The 20,962-nt window shown below is 56.7% G+C and overlaps 3 protein-coding genes across 4 annotated transcripts in view; all 3 read left to right on the forward strand.

Moving 5' to 3' along the window:
• Positions 1 to 20,962, forward strand: part of LOC141497082 (uncharacterized) — an 857,774-nt gene that overhangs the window by 451,886 nt on the left and 384,926 nt on the right. The window lies entirely within an intron of this gene.
• On the forward strand, positions 919 to 3,305 carry LOC141497200 (pre-B lymphocyte protein 3-like). The gene is made up of 2 exons (XM_074199849.1): positions 919 to 1,022; positions 2,389 to 3,305. Exons 1-2 carry the CDS (start codon positions 968 to 970, stop codon positions 2,700 to 2,702), a joined length of 369 nt encoding a protein of 122 aa, XP_074055950.1. The 5' UTR covers positions 919 to 967; the 3' UTR covers positions 2,703 to 3,305.
• RAB36 (RAB36, member RAS oncogene family) lies at positions 4,044 to 20,205 on the forward strand. Of its 2 annotated transcripts, XM_074199813.1 has the most exons (11): positions 4,044 to 4,114; positions 6,543 to 6,623; positions 10,253 to 10,344; positions 13,521 to 13,586; positions 13,913 to 14,014; positions 14,409 to 14,473; positions 14,704 to 14,755; positions 15,157 to 15,238; positions 16,418 to 16,508; positions 16,825 to 16,950; positions 17,728 to 20,205. In XM_074199813.1, the coding sequence occupies exons 1-11, from the start codon at positions 4,055 to 4,057 to the stop codon at positions 17,790 to 17,792; spliced, it is 882 nt and encodes a 293-aa protein (XP_074055914.1). In that variant the 5' UTR covers positions 4,044 to 4,054; the 3' UTR covers positions 17,793 to 20,205. The 2 variants fall into 2 exon arrangements, with proteins under 2 accessions (XP_074055914.1, XP_074055915.1); XM_074199814.1 differs by lacking the exon at positions 16,825 to 16,950.

Consider the following 20,962-nt stretch of genomic DNA (forward strand, 5'->3'; position numbering starts at 1 on the left):
CCCATATCTGAAAAGAGTCTGCCCAGAGACTTAATGACCTCTTCTCAGCAGCTGGGGGGCTTCTTTGCCATCCTTTCTTAGCAAACCCATTCATGACAAGTCTAAGTTCTCTTTGTAACTGGTGATGCCATCTTCTCCAAGTAGACTGAATTCTGAGATCCTTTTTTCTCTCTTCCTTCTTCTCTCCCTATATACACGAGGGGCCAGATTTCTTTTTGCCAGCGTATCTCCCAACTCTCAGCCCCCTGTTCCAACAGTGCCCAGTAAAATGCCTCCTTGCTCGAGAGAGAGCGTGTGTCATTTGAATTCTGAACCCCGACATTGCTGGGTGTGAACCCTGACAATGGAAGGCAGGAGAAGGGAGTTCCCCCAGAAAAGGCTCCAAGGAGCTAGCAGAGGTTTAAACTGCTCGAGAGCCTGGCCCCTGAACCATCTGCTGAAGCCGGGGTCTAGGGAGATGCACACGGAGAGGAGGGCAGCCCAGGCCAAGGCAGTGTGCCAAGGGGAGTGTCACTCCCAGGCACAGCAGTCTCTGAATTTCTCCCTCTGCACGCACCTCCCTGGGCAGACCCATCCCTGCTAGCCTGGGGTCTGGTAGCCCCTCCTCTCCCAGAAACCACACCAGTCCGGGGCTGCTGGGGTCTCTCAAGGATGGGGGGCAGCTGTCTTTTGTCTTCTGTGCCTGTGTCCTCATTCCTCATGCTTGGTGGTTGGGGTGTGATTGGAAAGAGAAGGGAAGGACAGGAAGCACCTGAGGGACATAGAGCCTGAGCTGGCGCCCTCCCCATCCCTCCTCCTTCCTAGCCCCAGCCCAGGTCTGCCTCTACCTCCCCAGCTTATTTGCATGCATTGTTCTGGCTGGCCAGGCTAGACTCTGCTGCTGCAGGGGGTGGGAGGGGCCCCAGTTCAGCCCCAAGGGTGCCCAGGAGGCTCAGGGGCCCCAGCCTACTCCTGCTACTGAACAGCCATGACCCAGCTGCTGGTTCTGTTCTTGACCAACGCCATGGGCATCCTCTTGGCAAGTGAGTGACCTGTCCTTGGGGAGCAGAAGCAGGAAAGGGGGTGCCCCAGGGGCTTCTGGGTTTGTGTTCCCCAGAACTCATGAGACCCCCTCATTTTGGAGAAGAGGAAAGTGAGTCTGAACCAAAGGAACCTGACCAAGGTCTGCAGGGATTGGGGAAGAATTAGGCTTAGAGGCTCGCAGCGGCTCCCTCTCCCACTAGCTTTTCTGTCTACACTAGGGTAGGGGGATGGGGGGTGGAGGCAGTGGGGAGTCAATAGCAGGAGTGCGAAAGGGCCCTGGGGCCCCAGGCTTCAGGACTGGTCATCACTAGTATGGCACCCCAGGGAAAGTAACCCATAGAAGAAACTGGAAGGAGTCCCCTTCACCTATGGGCAACAGAAATCAGCCTCCCAAAGTCAGGACTGAGAGGGAAGCCCTCCTGAAAAGGACCTGAGGGTACGATTGGAGGGCATGCTCCTTGGGAGCTGCAAGGAGGCACCAGCCCAGAGTTAGGTGGCCATGGGTGGTTGGAGGGGAGGGTCTGGTCAAGCCCTATCTGGAGAAAAACAGTCACTTGTGGGCACTTTCCTTTGTTCTAAATGATTGGGCAGTCCAGGAACTGGGGTGTCAGAGGAGGGCTGACAACTGGGGGAAGGGAGACTCCCAGAGGAGCCAATCTGCCAACTGGGCCACGGGGTTTGGGAGGCTGGCAGACTCCAGCAAGAAGAAGTGGGGAAAGTTGGAGAGGGGTCTATTGAAGCTGCAGACAACAGAAACAACTATAAGAACGTCCCCAAGTGAAACGGTGTGACTTCGGAAAGAGTTCAAGACAAGAAGCCCAGTGGCTGCCTCTCGTTGACGTGGGTGGTCATGGACTGGTGGCACTCAGTGATCCCTTCCATCATTTGAATGAGACACATGCGCCTTCAAGATGTTGGCAGACAGTTGGGGCTGGGGAATTCTGAAAGGGGGGGTAGTGGTGGTGGTGTGCAGCCTCGGAAGTCACGGCATACAGGCACTCCAGCTTCCCCCCATCTGTAATGGCAGCCCATCTGGGGTCCCCAGAGGGTCGACCTCTTGGTTGGGAGACAGGAAGGAAGGCACTGAGGCAGAAGGGGAAGGGTGAATCCTCAGATGGGAGCATCTGGGACTAAGAAAGGGAACTCCTGTGCCGGGGTGCCAGCCTGGGAGGTGTGCTGGTGTGGCCTGGTGTGGCGTGGCGTGGCCCTGAGAGGGTCCCTGTCTCTCCCAGAGACACTCCCCAGAGTGTCTGTGTCTCTACCAAGTCTCCAGAGTCTCTGGGTGCCCCCCCCAGATCCCCAGCCAGCCCCAAGAGTAACTGGGTCTCTTCCCCAGACCCCTGAGAGTGTCCATATCTCCCACAGACCCCCATCCAGGGCCCATGCAACCCGATGCCCTCTTGGTCTTTCCGGGGCAGACTGCCAGGCTGCTCTGTGCTCTGAAGTCCAACTTTGACATCCGGGACCACGGGATCTCCTGGTTCCAACAGTATCCAGGCAGTGCCCCTCACTTTCTTCTCTACTATTACTCGGAGGAGGAGCAGGATCGTGGGGCCGGGGTCCCCGAGCGTTTCTCCGCCTCCAAGGACACGGCCCAGAACGCCTGCGTCCTGACCATCTCACCGGTGCAGCCCGAAGATGACGCCGACTATTACTGCTCAGTCTCCTATGGCTTCTAGAGGCCCTCGTCCGGCCTCTGCCTTCACCCAGAACTTCGATGCCCACCTGGCCCTTCTCTCCTCATCCAGGTCGGGCCCTCAATGCCAGCCCCGGCCCTGCCGGTCTCCCTCCCTGCTGCCCAGCTCTGAAGGATGACCCTACAGCCCTGGCTTCCCGCTCCCCTCCAACAGGCTGAAGCGGCCTCCCTTCCCTCCTCTCTACCCGTGCTACCCATCTCTTCTGCCCCTTGCAGCTACACCCCTTAAAAAGCTTGCTTGCCAGAGCTACCTCCACCTCCTCCTCCTGCTGTCTCTTGAACCTGGACAATCCAGCTTCTGACCCCCTTCCACTCGAGCTGCCCTCTCCAAAGTTACCAATGGTCTCTCGGATGCCCCACCTCCAGCCTCAGACACTGGGGACTCTCCTCCCTCGGGGTGTTTGGGACTCCCACTTTTAGTTCTCCCTCTCTGACTCCATCTTCCTCCAGACTGCACCCTCTAACCATGGACACCCCCAAGGACTCTGTCCTGGGCCCGCTGTCTTCTCTCTCTGTCCCCACTTGGGCTGACAATGGGCTGATAACCCTCGAATCTGGCTCCCCCGCCCCGACCTCTCTGCTGACCCCCCCAGACGTCTCCCGCTAGAAGCCCAGCGGACCCCTCGCCCTGCCAAGTGCCCCGTTCTCCCGGGGCCCCAGCGCCCCCCGTGTTCCTTGGCTCCCCTCCCTCCTCCATCTCCCTCCAGTTGTTCCAGAAGCTCCCAGAGCTCGCTCTTGTCCTCCACCATCTCTCGGGCCTCTCGGGCCTCCAGTCATGGCCCCGGGGGCCAAGAATCCCTCAGGCCAGCCCAGACCCATCTTGTCTCTGGGGTCCCATGGAAGGAGGAGGCCTCAGCCCCCCAGCTTCTCCCGCCTTCTCCAACGTCTCTTTGGGCCCCATTCACTTCCTGAGAGAGCCAAGGGCCTGGGGACCCCAGGGCCTCCCCACAGCGCCCTGAATAAAAGCCGATGCCAGCGGAATCTTGGGGTGCCCTTGCCATTGATGGGGTCTGCGGCTCGGGGGCAGTCAATGTACCACATTCTGGGAAGAGCTCGGGAGGCCCCCAAGGCCCCCCATCCCAGAGCGCCCCAGGGCCCAGATTGGGGGCGAGGCCCCGGGCCAGTGGGCTGGAAAGAGAGAAGAGGAACCGGGGCACCTGCTTCCTCCCGAGGGGCGCGCGTGGCCCCCGGGGCAGGCTTGGGGGCCCGAGAGCCCCGCCCTCTCCCCGGTCACGTGACAGCCCCCCACGGCACGCAGCCGCACATCGCAGGCGCAGGCACACGAGTGCGCAGGCGCGGCGCACCCCGGCACGCCCCGCGCAGTCCGCCGTTGCCATGGGGACGCGGGGCGTCCTCGGGCGGGCGGGGCGCGGCGGGCCGGACCGGGCAGCTGTGGTGAGTGGCCGGCCCCTCCCCCTCCGCCAGGCCGGACCCCCGCCACTGCCCCCCGGGTTTTCGAGTCTAGAACCCGGGCCCACCCTGCCCGGCGCTGCCCGCCCGGGGGGCGCTAAGGGAAGGGGCGGCGCCTGCCTCGGGCCTCGGGCCTGCACAGGCCTCCGCGCCCCCTGCGCCCTCCTCTGCGCCCTCCTCTGCGCCCTCTGCGCCCTCTGCGCCCTCCTCTGCGCCCTCCTCTGCACCCTCTGTGCCCTCTGCGCCCTCCTCTGCGCCCTCCTCTGCGCCCTCTGCGCCCTCCTCTGCACCCTCCTCTGCGCCCTCTGCGCCCTCTGCGCCCTCCTCTGCGCCCTCCTCTGCGCCCTCTGTGCCCTCTGCGCCCTCCTCTGCGCCCTCCTCTGCGCCCTCCTCTGCACCCTCTGTGCCCTCTGCGCCCTCCTCTGCGCCCTCCTCTGCGCCCTCCTCTGTGCTCTCTGCGCCCTCTGCGCCCCCTGCGCCCTCCTCTGCGCCCTCTGTGCCCTCTGCGCCCTCCTCTGCGCCCTCTGCGCCCTCCTCTGCGCCCTCCTCTGTGCCCTCTGCGCCCTCCTCTGCGCCCTCCTCTGCGCCCTCCTCTGCGCCCTCTGTGCCCTCTGCGCCCTCCTCTGCGCCCTCCTCTGCGCCCTCTGTGCCCTCTGCGCCCTCCTCTGCGCCCTCCTCTGCACCCTCTGTGCCCTCTGCGCCCTCCTCTGCGCCCTCCTCTGCGCCCTCCTCTGTGCTCTCTGCGCCCTCTGCGCCCCCTGCGCCCTCCTCTGCGCCCTCCTCTGCGCCCTCTGTGCCCTCTGCGCCCTCCTCTGCACCCTCTGCGCCCTCTGCGCCCTCCTCTGCACCCCCCTCTGCGTCCTCTGCGCCCTCTGCGCCCTCCTCTGCGCCCTCCTCTGCGCCCTCCTCTGTGCCCTCTGCGCCCTCTGCGCCCCCTGCGCCCTCCTCTGCGCCCTCCTCTGCGCCCTCTGTGCCCTCTGCGCCCTCCTCTGCGCCCTCTGCGCCCTCCTCTGCGCCCTCCCTCTGCACCCCCCTCTGCGTCCTCTGTGCCCTCTGCGCCCTCCTCTGTGCCCTCTGCGCCCTCCTCTGCGCCCTCCTCTGCGCCCTCTGCGCCCTCTGCGCCCCCTGCGCCCTCCTCTGCGCCCTCTGTGCCCTCTGCGCCCTCCTCTGCGCCCTCTGCGCCCTCCTCTGCACCCCCCTCTGCGTCCTCTGTGCCCTCTGCGCCCTCCTCTGTGCCCTCTGCGCCCTCCTCTGCGCCCTCCTCTGCGCCCTCCTCTGCGCCCTCCTCTGCGCCCTCTGCGCCCTCCTCTGCGCCCTCCTCTGTGCCCTCTGCGCCCTCCTCTGCACCCTCCTCTGCGCCCTCTGTGCCCTCCTCTGCGCCCTCCGCGCCCCCTGCGCCCTCCTCTGCTCCCTCCTCTGCGCCCTCTGTGCCCTCTGCGCCCTCTGCGCCCTCCTCTGCGCCCTCTGTGCCCTCCTCTGTGCCCTCCTCTGTGCCCTCTGCGCCCTCCTCTGCGCCCTCTGCCCTCTGCGCCCTCCTCTGTGCCCTCTGCGCCCTCCTCTGCACCCTCCTCTGTGCCCTCTGTGCCCTCCTCTTCACCCTCCTCTGCGCCCTCTGCACCCTCCTCTGTGCCCTCCTCTTCACCCTCCTCTGTGCCCTCCAGCCCTGGGCACTTGGGCTTTGGCTTTCACTCAGTCATCACGTTCCACTTTGGCCTCCCTTTCCCTCCTGACAAAAGCCACCCAGCTCCTGCAGGGTTTTCCCTGACAAATTTGGGTTCCTTTTGTCCAATGTGGGGTGCTCTGGGCCTGATATCAGGACAACCCAAATTCAGATCTGGCCACATGACCCGGGCAATTCACTTCACCCTCACTACCTCAGTTTCCTCATCTGTCAAATAGGGATTATCCAGGCAGCACCCACAGGTGCTGGCCCACAACGGGCACTTTCTCCACCCTTGTTCCCTTCCCCTTAGCCCTTAAATCCCCCCACAGACCCAGTTGAAGGAGCCTGAGAGCTGGAGGGGCTAAGGGTCTGTGCACAGAGAAAGGGACGATGGGAGGGCTGCCCAGAGGTGGGGTGGGTGGTTGGCGCTTGGGAGATGGGGGCATCCTCTCATGGAGATGGCTGCAAGAACATGCCTGCGACTCTGAGAAGGGGTGGGCACAAGCTGGTGACCAGAGATGCCCTCATAGCTTACGCAGGCTGGCCTCTCTTTCTAATGATGCTTAGCGTCCTGGTTCCATTCTGGGTCCGGATAGCCCCACCAGAGGCTGAGGGATGCCCCGCTGCCTGCACCAAATGGCAGATGAAGGGGCTGGCACCTCTTGTGCCCCTTCCCTGACTTCGGCCCATGCTTTCTGGAAAGTGTGGGAGCCGGCCTGGCTCCCTCACCCTCGTGTTTCTGTCTCACAGAGACTGGACAGGATGGAATCCAAACTGATGCCCTTGGGGCTGCCTGTCAGCAGAGACCGAGTCATCTCTGACTTTCCCAAGGTATGAGGAAGCCCCTGGTGAGGGGGAGTCGGCTTTGGACCAGCCCAGTCCAGCCCGGCCTGGGCCTTTCCCTACCCCCTGCATGGAACCCCTCTTCCCTTCCTTGTCATCTGGGCCCCAGGCAGACCTAGCCGGTTGCCATTGGACCTGCCTGCCCCCAGCCCCTCCACCTAAGGGTCCTCAGACTTCTCACACTCCTCCTCTGTCCCCAGCAAATCCTTTCCTTCCTCTGCTTCCTCCCAGGTCCTTACACTCCCACACCAGCTTATGCCCACTCCTCCTCAGAGCTGCAGTCCTGTCCTTGCAGCCACTGCCTGGGCAGTGCTAAGAGAGACCTCTTCAACTCCACAAGAGGGTGCTCCCTGCCTCTCAGGCACCAGCCACTCACCCCTCCTCTGGGCAGCCCTCCTATTGTCCCTTTCCCTCTCAGATGGGCCCCCTCCTCTCCTCTGATCCTGCCCCACCTCAGTGCAGACCCTCATCCCTAGACTCTTGCAGTATTTACTAGGAAGCGCCTGCCTAGGTTTCTCCCCTCCCCCACCCCTGCCCCCAGTCATCAAAATGTATAGGAAGTATGTTTCCTACAGGTCTGACCATGTCCTGCCCTGCTCAATAATCCCATATGGCTCCCTATGACCTCCAGCCAGACGATGAAAGCCCTGGACAGATTGGTCTCCACTGCCCTCTCTGGTCTTAATCTCAATCCTGTGGAGGTCATTGGCCCCCAAGAATGCCCTCCTTGCTCATCCCCACCTCTCAGCCCTCCTCATTTCTTTGAGGGCACAGCCTCCCCTGAACCTCTCTGCTACTAACATATTCACCCTCAGAGTGGGTATTTTTTTTTAGAAAGTTTTTATTTTGAGTTTTACAATTTTCCCCCTATTCTTGCTCCCCCCACCAGAAGGTAATTTGCCAGTCTTTACATTGTCTCCATGGTATACATTGATCCAAATTAAGTGTGATGAGAGAGAAATCACATCCTTAAGGAAGAAATATAAAGTATAGGTGATATCAAAATGACATAATAAGAGAACAGATTTTTGTTTTTCTGATTTGAAAGTAATAGTCTTCAGTCTTTGTTCAAAGTCCACAATTCTTCCTCTGGATTCAGATGGTATTCTCCATCGCAGATAGCCCAAAATTGTGCCTGATTGTGGTACTGATGGAATGAGCAAGTCCATCAAGGTTGACCATTGCCCCCACGTTGCTGCTCATGCAGGGGGCAGAAGAGGTGCCAGCCCCTTCATCTGAATGGCCAGTGGTGCAGAGGAGCATATGCCGAGAGGAACCAGGCAGCAGGCTCTGCCTCCTCTTCCTCTTCCCCCTGGTCCAGTTCATGCAAATCCCTCCAGGCTTCCCTGAATTCTCGTCCCTCCTGGTTTCTAATAGAGCAATAGTGTTCCATGACACACATAGACCACAGTTTTGTTAAGCCATTCACCAATTCTTTGCCACCACAAGTAGGGCTGCTAGGAATACTTTTGTACAAATGATGCTTTTACCCATTTTCATCATCTCTTCAGGGTATAGACCTAGTAGTGGTATTGCTGGATCAAAGGGGATGCATATTTTTGTTGCCTTTTGGGCATAATTCCAAATTGCTTTCCAGAAAGGTGGGATGAGTTCACAGCTCCACCAACAATGTATTAGTGTCCCAGATTTCCAACACTGATCATTATCCTTTCTGGTCATATTGGCCAGTCTGAGAGGTGGGAGGTGGTACCTCAGAGAAGCTTTAATTTGCATTTCTCTAATAAGTAATGATTTAGAGCAATTTTTCATATGACTATGGATTGCTTTGATTTCCTTAGATGTAAATTGCCTTTGCATATCCTTTGACCATTTGTCAATTGGGGAATGAATGGCTTGTTTTTTTGAAAATTTGACTCAGTTCTCTGTATATTTTAGAAATGAGTCCTTCGGCAGAAATACAAGTTGTAAAAAGTGTTTCCCAGTTTACTCCATTTATTTTGATCTTGTTTACAGTGGTGTTGTCTGTGCAAAAGCTTTTTAATTTAATATAATCAAAATGCTCTAGTTTGTTTTTAATGATGTTCTCCATCTCTTCCTTGGTCACAAACTGCTCCCCTTTCCATACATCTGACAGGTAAACTATTCCTTGATATAATAGTTTGCTTATAATATTGTTTTTTATGTCTAAGTCCTGTATCCATTTGGATCTTATCTTGGTATAGCATGTGAGGTGTTGGTCTAATCCAAGTTTCTGCCACACTAACTTCCAATTTTCCCAGCAGTTTTTATCGAAGAGAGAGTTTTTATCCCAACAGCTGAACTCTTAGGGTTTATCAAACAGTAGATTACCATGATCATTTCCTGTTATTGCACCTAGTTTATTCCACTGGTCCACCACTCTATTTCTTAGCCAATACTAGTTTTGAGGACCGATGTGTTATAATATAATTTTAGATCAGGCAGGGCTAAGCTGCTTTCTTTTGCACTTTTTGTTTTCTAAAAGTTTTTGAGTCTGCCTTGGCAGACTCCCAGGTATTTTATATTGTCTGAGGTTACTTTGAATGGGATTTTTCTTTCTAGCTCTTCCTGTACCTTGCTAGTCATATATAGAAATTTTGAGGATTTATCAGGGTTTATTTTATATCCTGCAACTTTACTAAAATTACTAATTGTTTCCAGTAGTTTTTTAGATGATGTTTTGGGATTTTCTAGGTATACCATCATGTCATAGAGTAGGTATTTTGTACTGCTCAGGCTGGGCAGCCTGATCTCCACCCCAGAGCTGAAGGTAGGAGGCCTGCTTTGTACCTGTTGAGTGGGGGCTGTCTGGTACACTAGCTGGGGGAGGGGGGATAAAGAGAGAGGAAGTCCCCTGAAGTCAGTTGTGGGATGCTGGGGAGGGATCAGGGAGGGTGGGAATGATAAACAGGCCTGGGGATGGGAGAGAGGGAAAAGCCCTCAAAAATGGCCAGTGGTGCAGAGGAGCATCTGCTGAGGGCCTAGGCAGCAGGCTCTGCCTCCTCTTCCTCTTCCCCTGGTCCAGTGACAGGGGGGCATCCAGCATGGTCACATGTGGTCTGGTGAGACCCAGTCATGGAAGGAGGCTTCTGGGACAGATGCCACCCAAGGGCCACAAAAGACTTAGGAAGGCCTGGGTTCAAGGAAACCCAGAGCAGTCAGTGTGTGTCTCTGCATGGATGTAGGGAAATGCCACACTGGAGGTACCTCTCAGTGATGATCCTAGGGCAGAGCTTGGTAGTGCAATGTCCTCTAGTTGGTTTTCTTGGGCCTAGAAAAGGGTCTGAGTTCTCAGGCTTTAGAAATGATTTCTTTGGGTTTTGTCATTGCTTCTTAAAGCTGGAAGGAGTGACGGTTGTCCCTGATTCCTCAGTTTTTCAGTTCCCAGGAAGGAGACCTGAACCTGCAGGGGGAGAAGACTTCCCCACACATCCTTCCTTCCCCTCTGCCCCTCCCTTAGCCCCTGAGGTCCTAGAGGAACCTCCCAAAGGCCTACTGGAGAGAATGATCAGCAAATTCATCAGCAAGCGAAGGTGCTGACCAGGGTGCTGACCATGTGCAGCCTTGGCTAGGCTTTGGGCGGCCAGCCCTGCTAGGTCCTGCCAGGGTCAGAGACCTGCATCTCTTTGTCTCTGCAGTGGTACACACCCGAGGCCTGCCTTCAGCTCAAGGACCACTTCCACAGGCAGGTCCGAGCTGCCTGTCAGGAGAGGCGGACGGGCACAGTAGGGTGAGTGATGTCTGGGGCCAGGGTGGGGCTGGGGGACTGGGCTTCCTGGGGCCCAGGATGGCCTCATCCCCAGCCAGCTTCTGTGGTCTGGGAAGCCTGATTCCAATGTGATCTCCTGTTATCTACATTCAAGGGATCTGGGGGTGGGTGGTTGTTAAAGATGGCCCCAGGGTCCTGAGATCCCAGCACCCCATGGCAAGGCCCTCTGATCCTGTGGCGCATGAGGAAAGGATCACTGCATAAGGGGAAGGTGGGTTTCTCTGCAATGGTGGCTGTGTGGTGAGTTTGTCCCCCAACTCCTCCCTTCTGGAAGGGAGGCTGCTAGACATGGGGCATGTTCTGGGGAATCAGAATTCACATTTTGGAAGCTCAGTTTCCCCAACTGGAAAATGAAGGATGGACCAGAGAGCTTTTAATTTAGGGAGGTCGAGGCAAACATTCTCTGCAGTCTCATAGTACAAACTTCTGAGCACTGGACCCTGGGCTAAGCCCTGAGGATACAAAGAAAGGTGAGGGGAAGGGGAAGGGAAGGAAGGAGGAAATCTGGAGAGGGAGGGTCAAGGAGTGGAGCAACTAGGAGGTGAAAGGGTGAGACCTAAAAGCCATCCAGCTGAGCAGGAGGCAGCTTCAGCCCTTGGTGAGGTGAGGGAGATCCTGACACCTGAGTGATGGGAGATGAGATGAGGGGGAAGGAATGAGGAGGCTGGTTCTGGGGAGAGGGACTTTATAAGGGTTACTAAGCAGCAGGGAAGGCCTAACCCCCTCCACCCCCCAGGAAGTGTACACACAATTTTGGTGCTCTGGGTCTCAGGGCTCAACTTCAGAGGCCTGAGGGGTGTCCTTGGCCTCAGGGACAGAGTAGGGACAAGTCAATTTTGGCTCTTCCCAGTCTGGGCTTCAGAGCAGAAATAGAGGAGGAGGGTCCAAAGAGGTAGAGAGGGCCAGACCTGTCTCAGCAGGGCCTCTGAAACATCCCTGGTGGGAAGGGGGAACCTAAGCGGGAAGGGCCAGAAGCTTATGCCCTTGTGTCCCAAGGTAGGCTGTCAGGAACAAGGTCAGCAGCAGGTAGAGTGAAGTGGGGAGTGGGGCACCCTCCTTTCTGAGGTGTGTAGAGGCAGTGCAGGTCAATTTGCCAAGCATAAATTAAGTGCTTGCTGTGTACTGTGTGCTGGGCCGTGGAGGAAATGGGGGGGAACTTGAGAAGGAAGCCAAAGAGATCAGGCTGGGGGGGGGGGAAGGGGGAGCAGCAGAAGATTTTAGAACATTGGATAAGAGCAGGGCAGATCCATGGATCCTGTGAGGTAGATAGTAGATCGTTGGTACAGCAAGGGGAGCCTGGAGGCTGAAGGAAAGAAAGAGTGTTTATCAAACCCCCAGAACCCCAGGCTGTGGCAGGTTTCCAGGAACCTCTGTTTTCTCTCCCTCCAATCGGGGGACCACACCTGGGGAAGGCAGGCAGATAGTCCTGCCATGAATCAATGGCCTACATCACCATCCTGCTGCAGCCCAGAAAAATGTCCTGGAACCACATAGCATGAAGAGCTGCCAGGCTGGAAGCCTGGAGAGGAGCAGCCAGGAGCTTGACCCCAGAGTCCAGGCTTCCAGTAACCTCTTGTGTCCTGGGCTGTGCTGTGCAATGGTTGCTCCCCTCAGGGAAATCCAGGCTCTGTGTTCCCCCTCTGCTCCAATGGCCCTGCCCCACCAAACCCAAATATCACCTCATTGGAATCTTCTAACAACCCTGGGAGGCAGGTACTGTTATGATCCCCATTTTGCAGTTGAGAAAACTGAGGCAGACAGAGGTGAAGGGACTTGCCCAGAGTCATCCAGTCCTAAATATCTAAAGCTGGATTTGAACTCTCTTCTTGACTAGGCCACCGCCTCCAAAGACATACTCAAACAGGGATTTTGAAGGGCATTTTCACCCATAAAAGTATCTGTAACTGGCCTCACTTTGGCCTGGCCTCCCAGGGTAGGGGACAGGAAGAAGGCACCACCTTTACTACCCCCCTGTCCTAACTGGCTGACCTCAGTGTGCCACCAGACCAGTCCTCTCCAAAGTCCCCAGTGGCATTTGCTCAGAGGCCTCTGCAGCCTTGGACACTATAGGTCACTCTCTCCTCCTGGACGCACTCTTCTCTCCAGGTTTTTGTGCCCCCTTCCTCCTACTTCTGTCTCTGTCTCTGTCTCTCTCTCTCCCTCTCCTGGGTCCTCCAGGCCTTCTCTTATCTTCGCTGCTGGACCCCGCTCCAGACCAGGCCCTGTCTCCATCTGTGTCTCTTGGCTTCTGACCTGAGCCCTTCTCCCTCCTCACTGGGTGACCTCCTCAGCACCCTGGCCTCTAGCTTAATGATTCTACTGTTCCCCCCCTGCCTCCAGTTCTCTGCTGACCCCTGACTGCCTCTCTTGGACCGAATGTCCACTTGGCATCTTAACTCGATTGGCTAAGGTCAAGCTTGTCACCCCCCCCCCCCAACCTTCACTATTTCTATCCCAGCCTCCTCAGGCTCCCAGCCTGGACTCCCCTCTCCCTCCAGATCCAAGATGATTCCATCTCTCTGACATGCCCCCTGCTCTCCAACCCTGGTGCGGACCCTCATCGCTTCCCCTTGCGCTTCGTCTGCCTGCCTCAGTCTCTCCTCCCTCTGGTCCCACATCCACTCAACTGCTGAGGAGATCTCTCTAAAGCACGGCTCTGCCCGTGTCACCCTGTTGCCCCACTTGGTAAACTCTCGGGGCTCCCCATCACCCTTGGAGCAAATCCCAAATGTTCTGTTTGAACTCTGGAGCCCTTTGGAACCTGCCTCCTCCTCCTTCCTCCAGTGACTCACTTCATCTTTTCCACCCCCAGGGCCTTCCCTCTGGTCTCTGTCTCTTTATCCTGTTTATAGCTTGTTCATAGGTTGTCCTCCCTGCCCCCATTAGACAATGAACTTGGGGCAGGGGCTTTTTTTTTTCTTAGTCTATGGTACACAGTAGGTCCCTAATAAATACTTGGCTGGTTGGCAGATATGTGTGTGTGAAGGCGGGCCTTACTTTGCCTGGCCAGATGGTGGTGGGTGAAGGCCCCAGTGGATGCCCGGCAGGTTGTTGGCTGGGGGGGGGGGGGGTTCTGATTTGAAGGATGGCCACCCCCACCCCCTCAGTGAGGCTCTGATCTTGCCTGTCCCTCCCAGGCTGAAGGTGTCTAAAGTTGTTGTCCTTGGAGATCTCTACGTGGGGAAGACCAGCCTCATCAACAGGTACTCCCCTCTCCTGACTGGGCCCCTCAGGGGGCATGTTCTACCCCCAGCAGCCCCCTCTGCTGCCTCCTCTCACAGCTTCCTGCCAGCCCAGGGCCTGAGCTCTGGCGCTTTCTATCAGGGTGACCTTGGCAGTGCCTCACCCTCTCTGGCCGACCTCCCATGTCCCATGTCCATTGACTTCTCCCCATTCAGTCTTCCTAGAAGAGTTGCCTTTGCTGCCTTAACACGTGACCCGGGGGCCCTTGCCTGGGCCGCCGCTGGCACAAGGCAGAGTGGGGGGGGCCCTCCTTCTGGGTCCACAGGGAGCCATGCTCGATTCCCAGGTTCTGTAAAGACAGTTTTGATCGGGACTACAAGGCCACCATTGGGGTCGATTTTGAGATTGAGAGGTTCGAGATCGCTGGGATCCCCTACAGCCTCCAGATGTAAGTAGGCCTCAGCCTCTTCCCCCCCCTTCCCTCTCCGACCATTCTCTCACTCCTGAGGCTCTGTCTGACCATGGTCCTAGGGCACCCCCTGCACAGGACTCAGGACCTGGTCCTGGGGTAGCAGCCAGGACAACCCAGGGAGCAGAGAGACGGGGGGCAGGGCTGAACCTGGGTAGGAGTGGCACCCCTGCCTGGACAAATTCTCCTCCCTTCTGGGCCCCAAGTGACCTCTCTAACATTGGGGGGGGGTCACAAGGTCCCATGGGTCACACATTTGGGTCAATTCTCTGAAAGGGACTGGCAGGAAGTGAGAGGGCAGAGGGCTCCCCTCTGGCCCCTGCTCTCCTTGGGGACCCCCCACCCAAAGGCTTGCTTCTCTTCTTTCCCACAGCTGGGACACAGCTGGACAAGAGAAGTTCAAGTGCATCGCATCAGCTTACTACAGGGGGGCCCAGGGTGAGCATGCCCCCCTATCAGGGCTAGACCGTGGCACTTCCATCTTCCTGGCCCCAGGCCCCACCCTTCACAGATGTCTACAGGGGCCTGGTGTGGTGGGGCCACTTGCCTCAAGAGACAGCTCAGAGGCAGGCTGTGGGCCCCCCCAACCTGGACCTTGGCTCTGCCCTCCACTATCCATCCATCCTCTCTCTGTGTCTAACCCTCCCTCCTCTCTTGTGCCTGGGCAGTTATCATCACCGCCTTTGACCTAGCAGATATCGAGACCCTGAGCCACACCAGGTGAGTACGTGATTCCTGGTGGCATCTCTGCAATTTGGCACCAGCAGCCCACTGCCCACTCAGGGAGGGGCTGGGGTCCCTCATCCTTCATTGCCATTGCCTGTCTCCAATGTGGCTTTCAGGGCTTCCCGAGGCTCTAAGGCAGGCTCAGATCCCACCCAAAGGTTTGGGCCAGGAGGGCAGGAATCTGCGGCCACCAGTGGGGTTGAGACCCTTCCTGCCCAACCACTTAGCTGGCACTCTGCCTTTCCACTTCCCTTCCCCCTCACTCCCTCCCCACTCAGTTTGCCCCTTTCTCTCTCTCTCTCTGTCTCTCTCTCTCTCTCTCTCTCTCTCTCTCTCTGTCTCTCTGTCTCTGTCTCTGTGTCTTTCTCTCTGTCTCTGTCTCTCTTGTGGTCCAGGCAGTGGCTGGCAGATGCCCAAAGGGAGAATGAGCCTGGTTCCAGCTTCGTCTTCCTGGTTGGCACAAAGAAGGATTTAGTGGTGAGTGGCTGCTTGTCTAGCAGGTCCTGGTCCCATGTGACCATGCCAGTCCCTGAACCTAGGCTTGAGGAGATTGGCAGTTGGTTGAGAATGGCTGGTACTAAGGCAGGCAGGACCCAGCAGGGAGCAGACCCCAGCTTGTTTCATGGGGTGGGGGGGGCAGAGTTTTCCTAAGGTCACATAGCTGCTCAAGGACCAAAGCTCTGGGCTGCAAGGCAGGGGCTGATTTGGAGAGTCCAAGTGGATCCCAGGCCACAGACAGGATAGCCTGGGGCTAATGATGATGGCACAGTTCTCTAGCCCCCCATCCCTGGGGAAGGTGTGCCAGCCACCTTGGCAGGGAACGCCAAACCTAGTCTAACCTGCAGACAGGAGCTAGAGGCTGAGTCATGAGGTAGCCTCAGGGGGAAGGGGAGCCTGAGGACTGTCATCTGGTCCATCCCCCTGATTTAACTGAGGAAGCCCGAGGCCCAGAGAGGGGAGGGAGGGGGCTTGTCTGGGTCAACCCAGTCATTACTGGGTTGTGATATGAACCCAGGTCTCTTCCCCAAAGGAGAATGGAGCAGTAGGAGAAGGTCCAAGGAGTTGGGGTTGGGGGGGTATGACCATTGTCAGAGCATGGGGATGGCACACCTGCAGGGTGAGCCTGGGGAGGGCTCACTACCTGTGCCCTTCATCCCTGCCCAAGAAGCCCCTTCCTTCATTGGCTTACATGGGTTCCTCTTTGGCACCTTCTCTCTCCCTGGGAGAATGCTCCCTGGGCTTATGAAAGGAGAGGGGACTCTTATCCCCCCATTCTCTTCCACCTTCCCTGTGTACCCTCCCTAATCTACCCATCTCCACCTGGAGCTTCCCCAGACAAGACTTTTGGGGGCTGGGGAGATTGGGCCTGGCACACAGGCTCTTTGGGGCCCTCCAACACCCGGCTCCCCAATTCTTCACATCTATGGCTGCCCCATGCAGCTGCCCCCAAATGGTCAACCACGTACCCTCGGCCTTATCATCGGTCACAATTGGAATCCAGAAGGGAGCAGCTTTCTCCTTGCCGCCATCTCTGCCGGCCTGACTTGGGGCTGGGGAGGCACTAGAGGGCCCCAATCTCTAGTACTTCCCCCCACGGGGCTGACTGTTTGGGGTTCATGTGCCAGGCTTCACCGTTCTGTTCCTCCCCACTCCCAGTCAGGTCCGGCCTGTGAGCAGACAGAGATGGATGCCGTCCGTCTGGCCAATGAAATGCAGGCAGAGTACTGGTCAGTTTCAGCCAAAACAGGTGGGTCTGAGTGTGGCGACCGAGGGGGGAGGGGAGGAAAGCAGGGGGTGGCAGTGATGGGGTGGGGGGCAATAGTTTTGCAGACAGAGGGCACAGCCAGGGCAAAGGCCCAGTGTCTGGAGATGGAGGAGCTACCAGGAGGCCACAGCCTATTTCCATCTGAGTGCAGAAGCAATAGGGGCTCCTGGGAACTTGGTAAAAAAGAAAAGCCAGTGATCAAAAGGGGTCCAGAGGGTTCAGGCCTGGTGCCTCAGGGCCTCTGGTGATGCCTGCAGGCATGGCTCCCTCAGCTGGGCATCTCCCCCATCCCCTACAGGGGAGAATGTGAAGGCTTTTTTCACCCGAGTTGCGGCCCTGGCATTCGAACAGTCCATGCTGCAGGAGCTGGAAAAGAAGGGTAGCCGCCTGGCCCAGATTGGAGTGGGAACCTCCATCGGCATCAGTACGTGAGGGCCCCAGCCCAAGCCCCTCTACTTCCTCCTGCCTTGGTCTGCTCCTCTGGACCATGGGCATGATCATGACCTTGAGATCTGTACCATTAGCTGTGGACCTCCTCCATTACCAACCATGGTTTGGGGTGGGGGGGGCAGCTCAGTCCTTCACCCAAGGGCCCCCATAGACTGGGGCTTGGTTGGATGTCTCTGCTTCATCCATTCCCATTCCAGAATACCTTTTCATACTCAACCCTTCTTGTGCTTATGGTCTACTTAGATCCCCCAGATCTTTTCTGAAAATCTCCATCTCTTTCTAGTGAAATGAATTCTTGGAACTGGGGAAAACTTTCCGTTGCACCCCCCCCCCAGATCTGTCACTAAGGTGTCCATTTGCCCCACGTGGACCCCTGAGGCCTTCTACTGGAGATCCCTGGCCACGTTGCTGCAGGGCCAGCTCCTTATAACCTGTTCTGAATCCTAATGTCCCGTCTCTACCTTTCCCCCTGAATAAAGCCCCATGTTTTAGGGAATGCTTGACCAAAATCCAGGAGTGAGGATGCTGCCCTCTGAGGAGAGCCGCCCTCTGGCTGCGGCTCCCTCCCACCAAGACCTTGTTTTGAGTCAAGTGGGTAGTGAATGAATGAATGAACCAACTAAGAAATGAACAAATGAATGATTGAGCAAGTGAATGAACTAATGACAGTGTCTCCCCCAAGCTCCTTGATGGGGTCACTGCTCTGCTAAGGCCACTTTCTGTGAAGTTCCTTTTATTCCACTCCTTACAGGAATGGAGGAGAGCTCAGCTGCAAGGCAAGAAGGTACCAGCCCCAGCAGCCCTGGGTGCTGCTAGGAAGGGATCTGGGGAGCTCTCTGAGGAGAAGCGGAGCTGGTGACCTGGGGACAGGTGGCAGCAGATGGAGCATCTTCAGTCTTGTCTGTTCTCCACTGGCCAACAGCCCCCAGGATCCGTGCCTCAGTTTCTCCATCTGAACAATGGGGTAGTCATCCCCGCTGTCTGGACTTATGAATGGCCAAATGCACCTGTCCTCCTGCTACCCAGAGGAGCTGAGGAAGAGACCTCAGGCCCTTCTGGGAGATGTGAGCCCAGACCTGGCTCAGCACCTGCTGGCAAGACCACCCCAACACTCCACTCCTGGCATCTTCACTGTACCTGAGCCAAAGCCTCCTGGAAACTGCCAGCCGCCCATCTTAGCCCATACTCTCCAGCAGCCCCGGGGCCATCTCCCCAGGACCATCAGCCCTGAGATCATCCTCTCCAGAACCCATGCCATTCCCTCTTGGACCATCAGCCCCACGGATATGCCCTCCAGGGCCAATGGTTACAGGGTCACAGTCTTCCCAAAGGAAAACCCGAGATGTCAACAGGCATTGAACTGTGGCAGCTTCAGCAGTCAGAGGTAGAAGTGGCACACCCCCGAACCCCCCCCCCCCATAAGACAGGCGCTGGATCTGCTTCAGGGCTTTGGAGGCCAGCCTCAGCCCCTAGAGCAACCCATTAAAACATGGTACTTATTGTCCTGGTTCTAGGGGCCTCTGCAGACATCCCAGCCACCCTAGTCTCAGATCGGACCCCACCTTTGCTGGAGGGCCTGACCAGGGGCTCCCCACCTGCACAGGCAGCCATTCCAGCAGGGGATGGCTTCCTTTATAGCCCCCACAGACAAGGCTGATCCCTCCTCCTGAGTGATGATGGATGGCTTCCCAGGGCCTCCTGAGCCGCCTTCATCCTGAAAGACTGACTTGAAGACAGTTTTCCCATCCTAGTCTTACCCCAGAACTGAACTCTGTGACCCAAAGGAGATCTGCCCAGGACAGCGGATGGTGGAGTGGTTGCCTTCCCATCCCTAGCATCTGTGCCTTCTTTGATGCAACTCCAAGGTGGTCTTCGTGTTCTGGGCTGCCCCTTCCCCTTCCTGGCTCTCACTGAGCTTGTGGCCTCCTCAAACCCCCAGATCTTTTTTCAGACAAACAGTTATTCAACCATGGCCATCCCTCTGGTTACTTGTTTGTTTGTTTTTTTAAGTTGAACTTAAGTCCTGGGAGAGTCAATTCCATCTTAGATTCTGCCCCAAATTCTAGTCTGGGGAGATCCTTTGGGTCCAAACTCTTTCAGCCCTTCTCTTGTCTGCAATTGGCTAAGCATTCCATCCATGCCTTTGGGTTAGTCTTTTCCTTCCAAGGGGATGGGGGCCCTTCACTGGCCCGCTCTTTATTCTCTAGAGGGCCTAACCAAGCAAGACTGAGTCCCCTGGGCTGCCCTGCTGTCTGACCCACAGCTCTTGGCAATCCACAAGCATTTTCTCCTTGGATTTTCTTTCCCTTTTCCTTCTCTGCCCATTGAAGTAGAACAAAATAACAACTCTGCATTTATGTAGGCTTACTGCGTGCCAGGCCTTGCTGAGCTCTTGTCATCAGTGATGATCATGATAGCTCATGATGTAGGCCTACTGTGTGCTGGGTCTCGTGGAGTTCTCATCAATGATGATCATGGGGGCAGCTAGGTGGCACAATGGATAGAACAGCCTTGGAGTCAGGAGGACCTGAGTTCAAATTCAGCCTTAGACACTTAACAATTGCCTAGCTGTGTGACCTTGGGCAAGTCACTTAACCCCGCTGCCTTAAATAAAAATAATTTTTTAAAAAAGATGATTGTGTTAGCTCACATGATGTAGGCCTACTGTGTGCCATGCCTTGCTGAGCTCTTGTTATCAATGATGACCGTGATAGCGCAGACTGATGTAGACCTACTATGTGCCAGGCCTTGCTGAGCTGTCAGCATCACCTACGATCTCGATAGTTCCTCTTGGCCCACTATGAGTCAGGCCTTGCTGACCCTCTTACAATCCTCTTCTCCTTTGATCCTCACAACCTAGGACTTTGGTCTATTGTTGACCCCATTCTTCCAATGAGGAAATAGGCATAGAGGAGCCGGGACTTGCCCTGGGCCACACAGCCAGAGCATCAGAAGTGTATGAGGCTGGATTTGATCTTAGGTCATCTTGGTTCGGGGTCCCACATGCTTCCATTCTGTCCTCTAGTGACCCCCGCCTGGTGTCTCTCTCCGTTTCCTTAAGGGGCCTCTCTTGGCCCCTGGAGTCTGGGGTTTTCATTGTTGGCACCGACCCCAGCCTTGCATCTACTGCCCCTTGGAGCTGCCTCAACTGTCCATAGCACAAAGATATTTCCTTCCATTACTGGGTGGGGCTGGACACTAGGAACTCCCGAACTGATTATTTGGAATTAAAAGACTGTCTGTGCTCTAAATTGTACTTGTTTCTGAGATTTCCCAGCACCTTCCCGGTGGAGGTCACGTACATCCAAGGAACAGACTAAGAACCCTAACCCTGTTGGCAGCCAGCCCAGCAGCCTATACCCCAGATTCCCAGGCCCCCATCCTTCCATCCTTGCTTCACCAGCCAATGGGTTCTGGAGTCCAGAGCCCTGATGGACCTCAGGGGAGGCAGCGCTAACCTTCCAGCCCCGGAATCCTCAATTCCAGGCTCCAAAAGCTGCCTTTGATCAGGAAACTCTTACAGGGCCAAGTAAAAAGAGTGCAAGGATCCGAATCCCTCAGGGCTTGCAGGGAGCTGGTGGCCTGGGGGCTCATGGGATCCTGGGGGTCCGCAGCACCCATGGAAGGGTAATACAGAGGGGCACATTTGGAAAAGCACCCCCCTGGGAGACCCAGGGACAGCGGCTCGGAGCAGGGTCCCCACTTCAGGAGTCAGAAGGAATCTGGGAGCTTTCCAGGCCTGGAGAGCCTTGGCCTGAAGACTGCCCCAGGGGGGTGGGGGAGGAGAAGCTGGAGCTCCACCTTCAGGGCTGGGAAAGCAGAGCAGGAAAAATGAGTATTTGATCTGGAGGTGATGAGGGAAGACTTGGGGCTTGACCCCAAGGAGCAGCAGTGTGGAAGAGGGGCTGGTATGGCCAGAGGCCCCAGGTTGGAAGGCCTTTGTGGTAATGACTTAGAGGGGCAATGGCTTTCCAGGCTAAGGGGAG

This window comes from Macrotis lagotis, chromosome X (assembly GCF_037893015.1).
Source record: "Macrotis lagotis isolate mMagLag1 chromosome X, bilby.v1.9.chrom.fasta, whole genome shotgun sequence".
In the NCBI taxonomy this organism is placed as follows: Eukaryota; Metazoa; Chordata; class Mammalia; order Peramelemorphia; family Peramelidae; genus Macrotis; species Macrotis lagotis.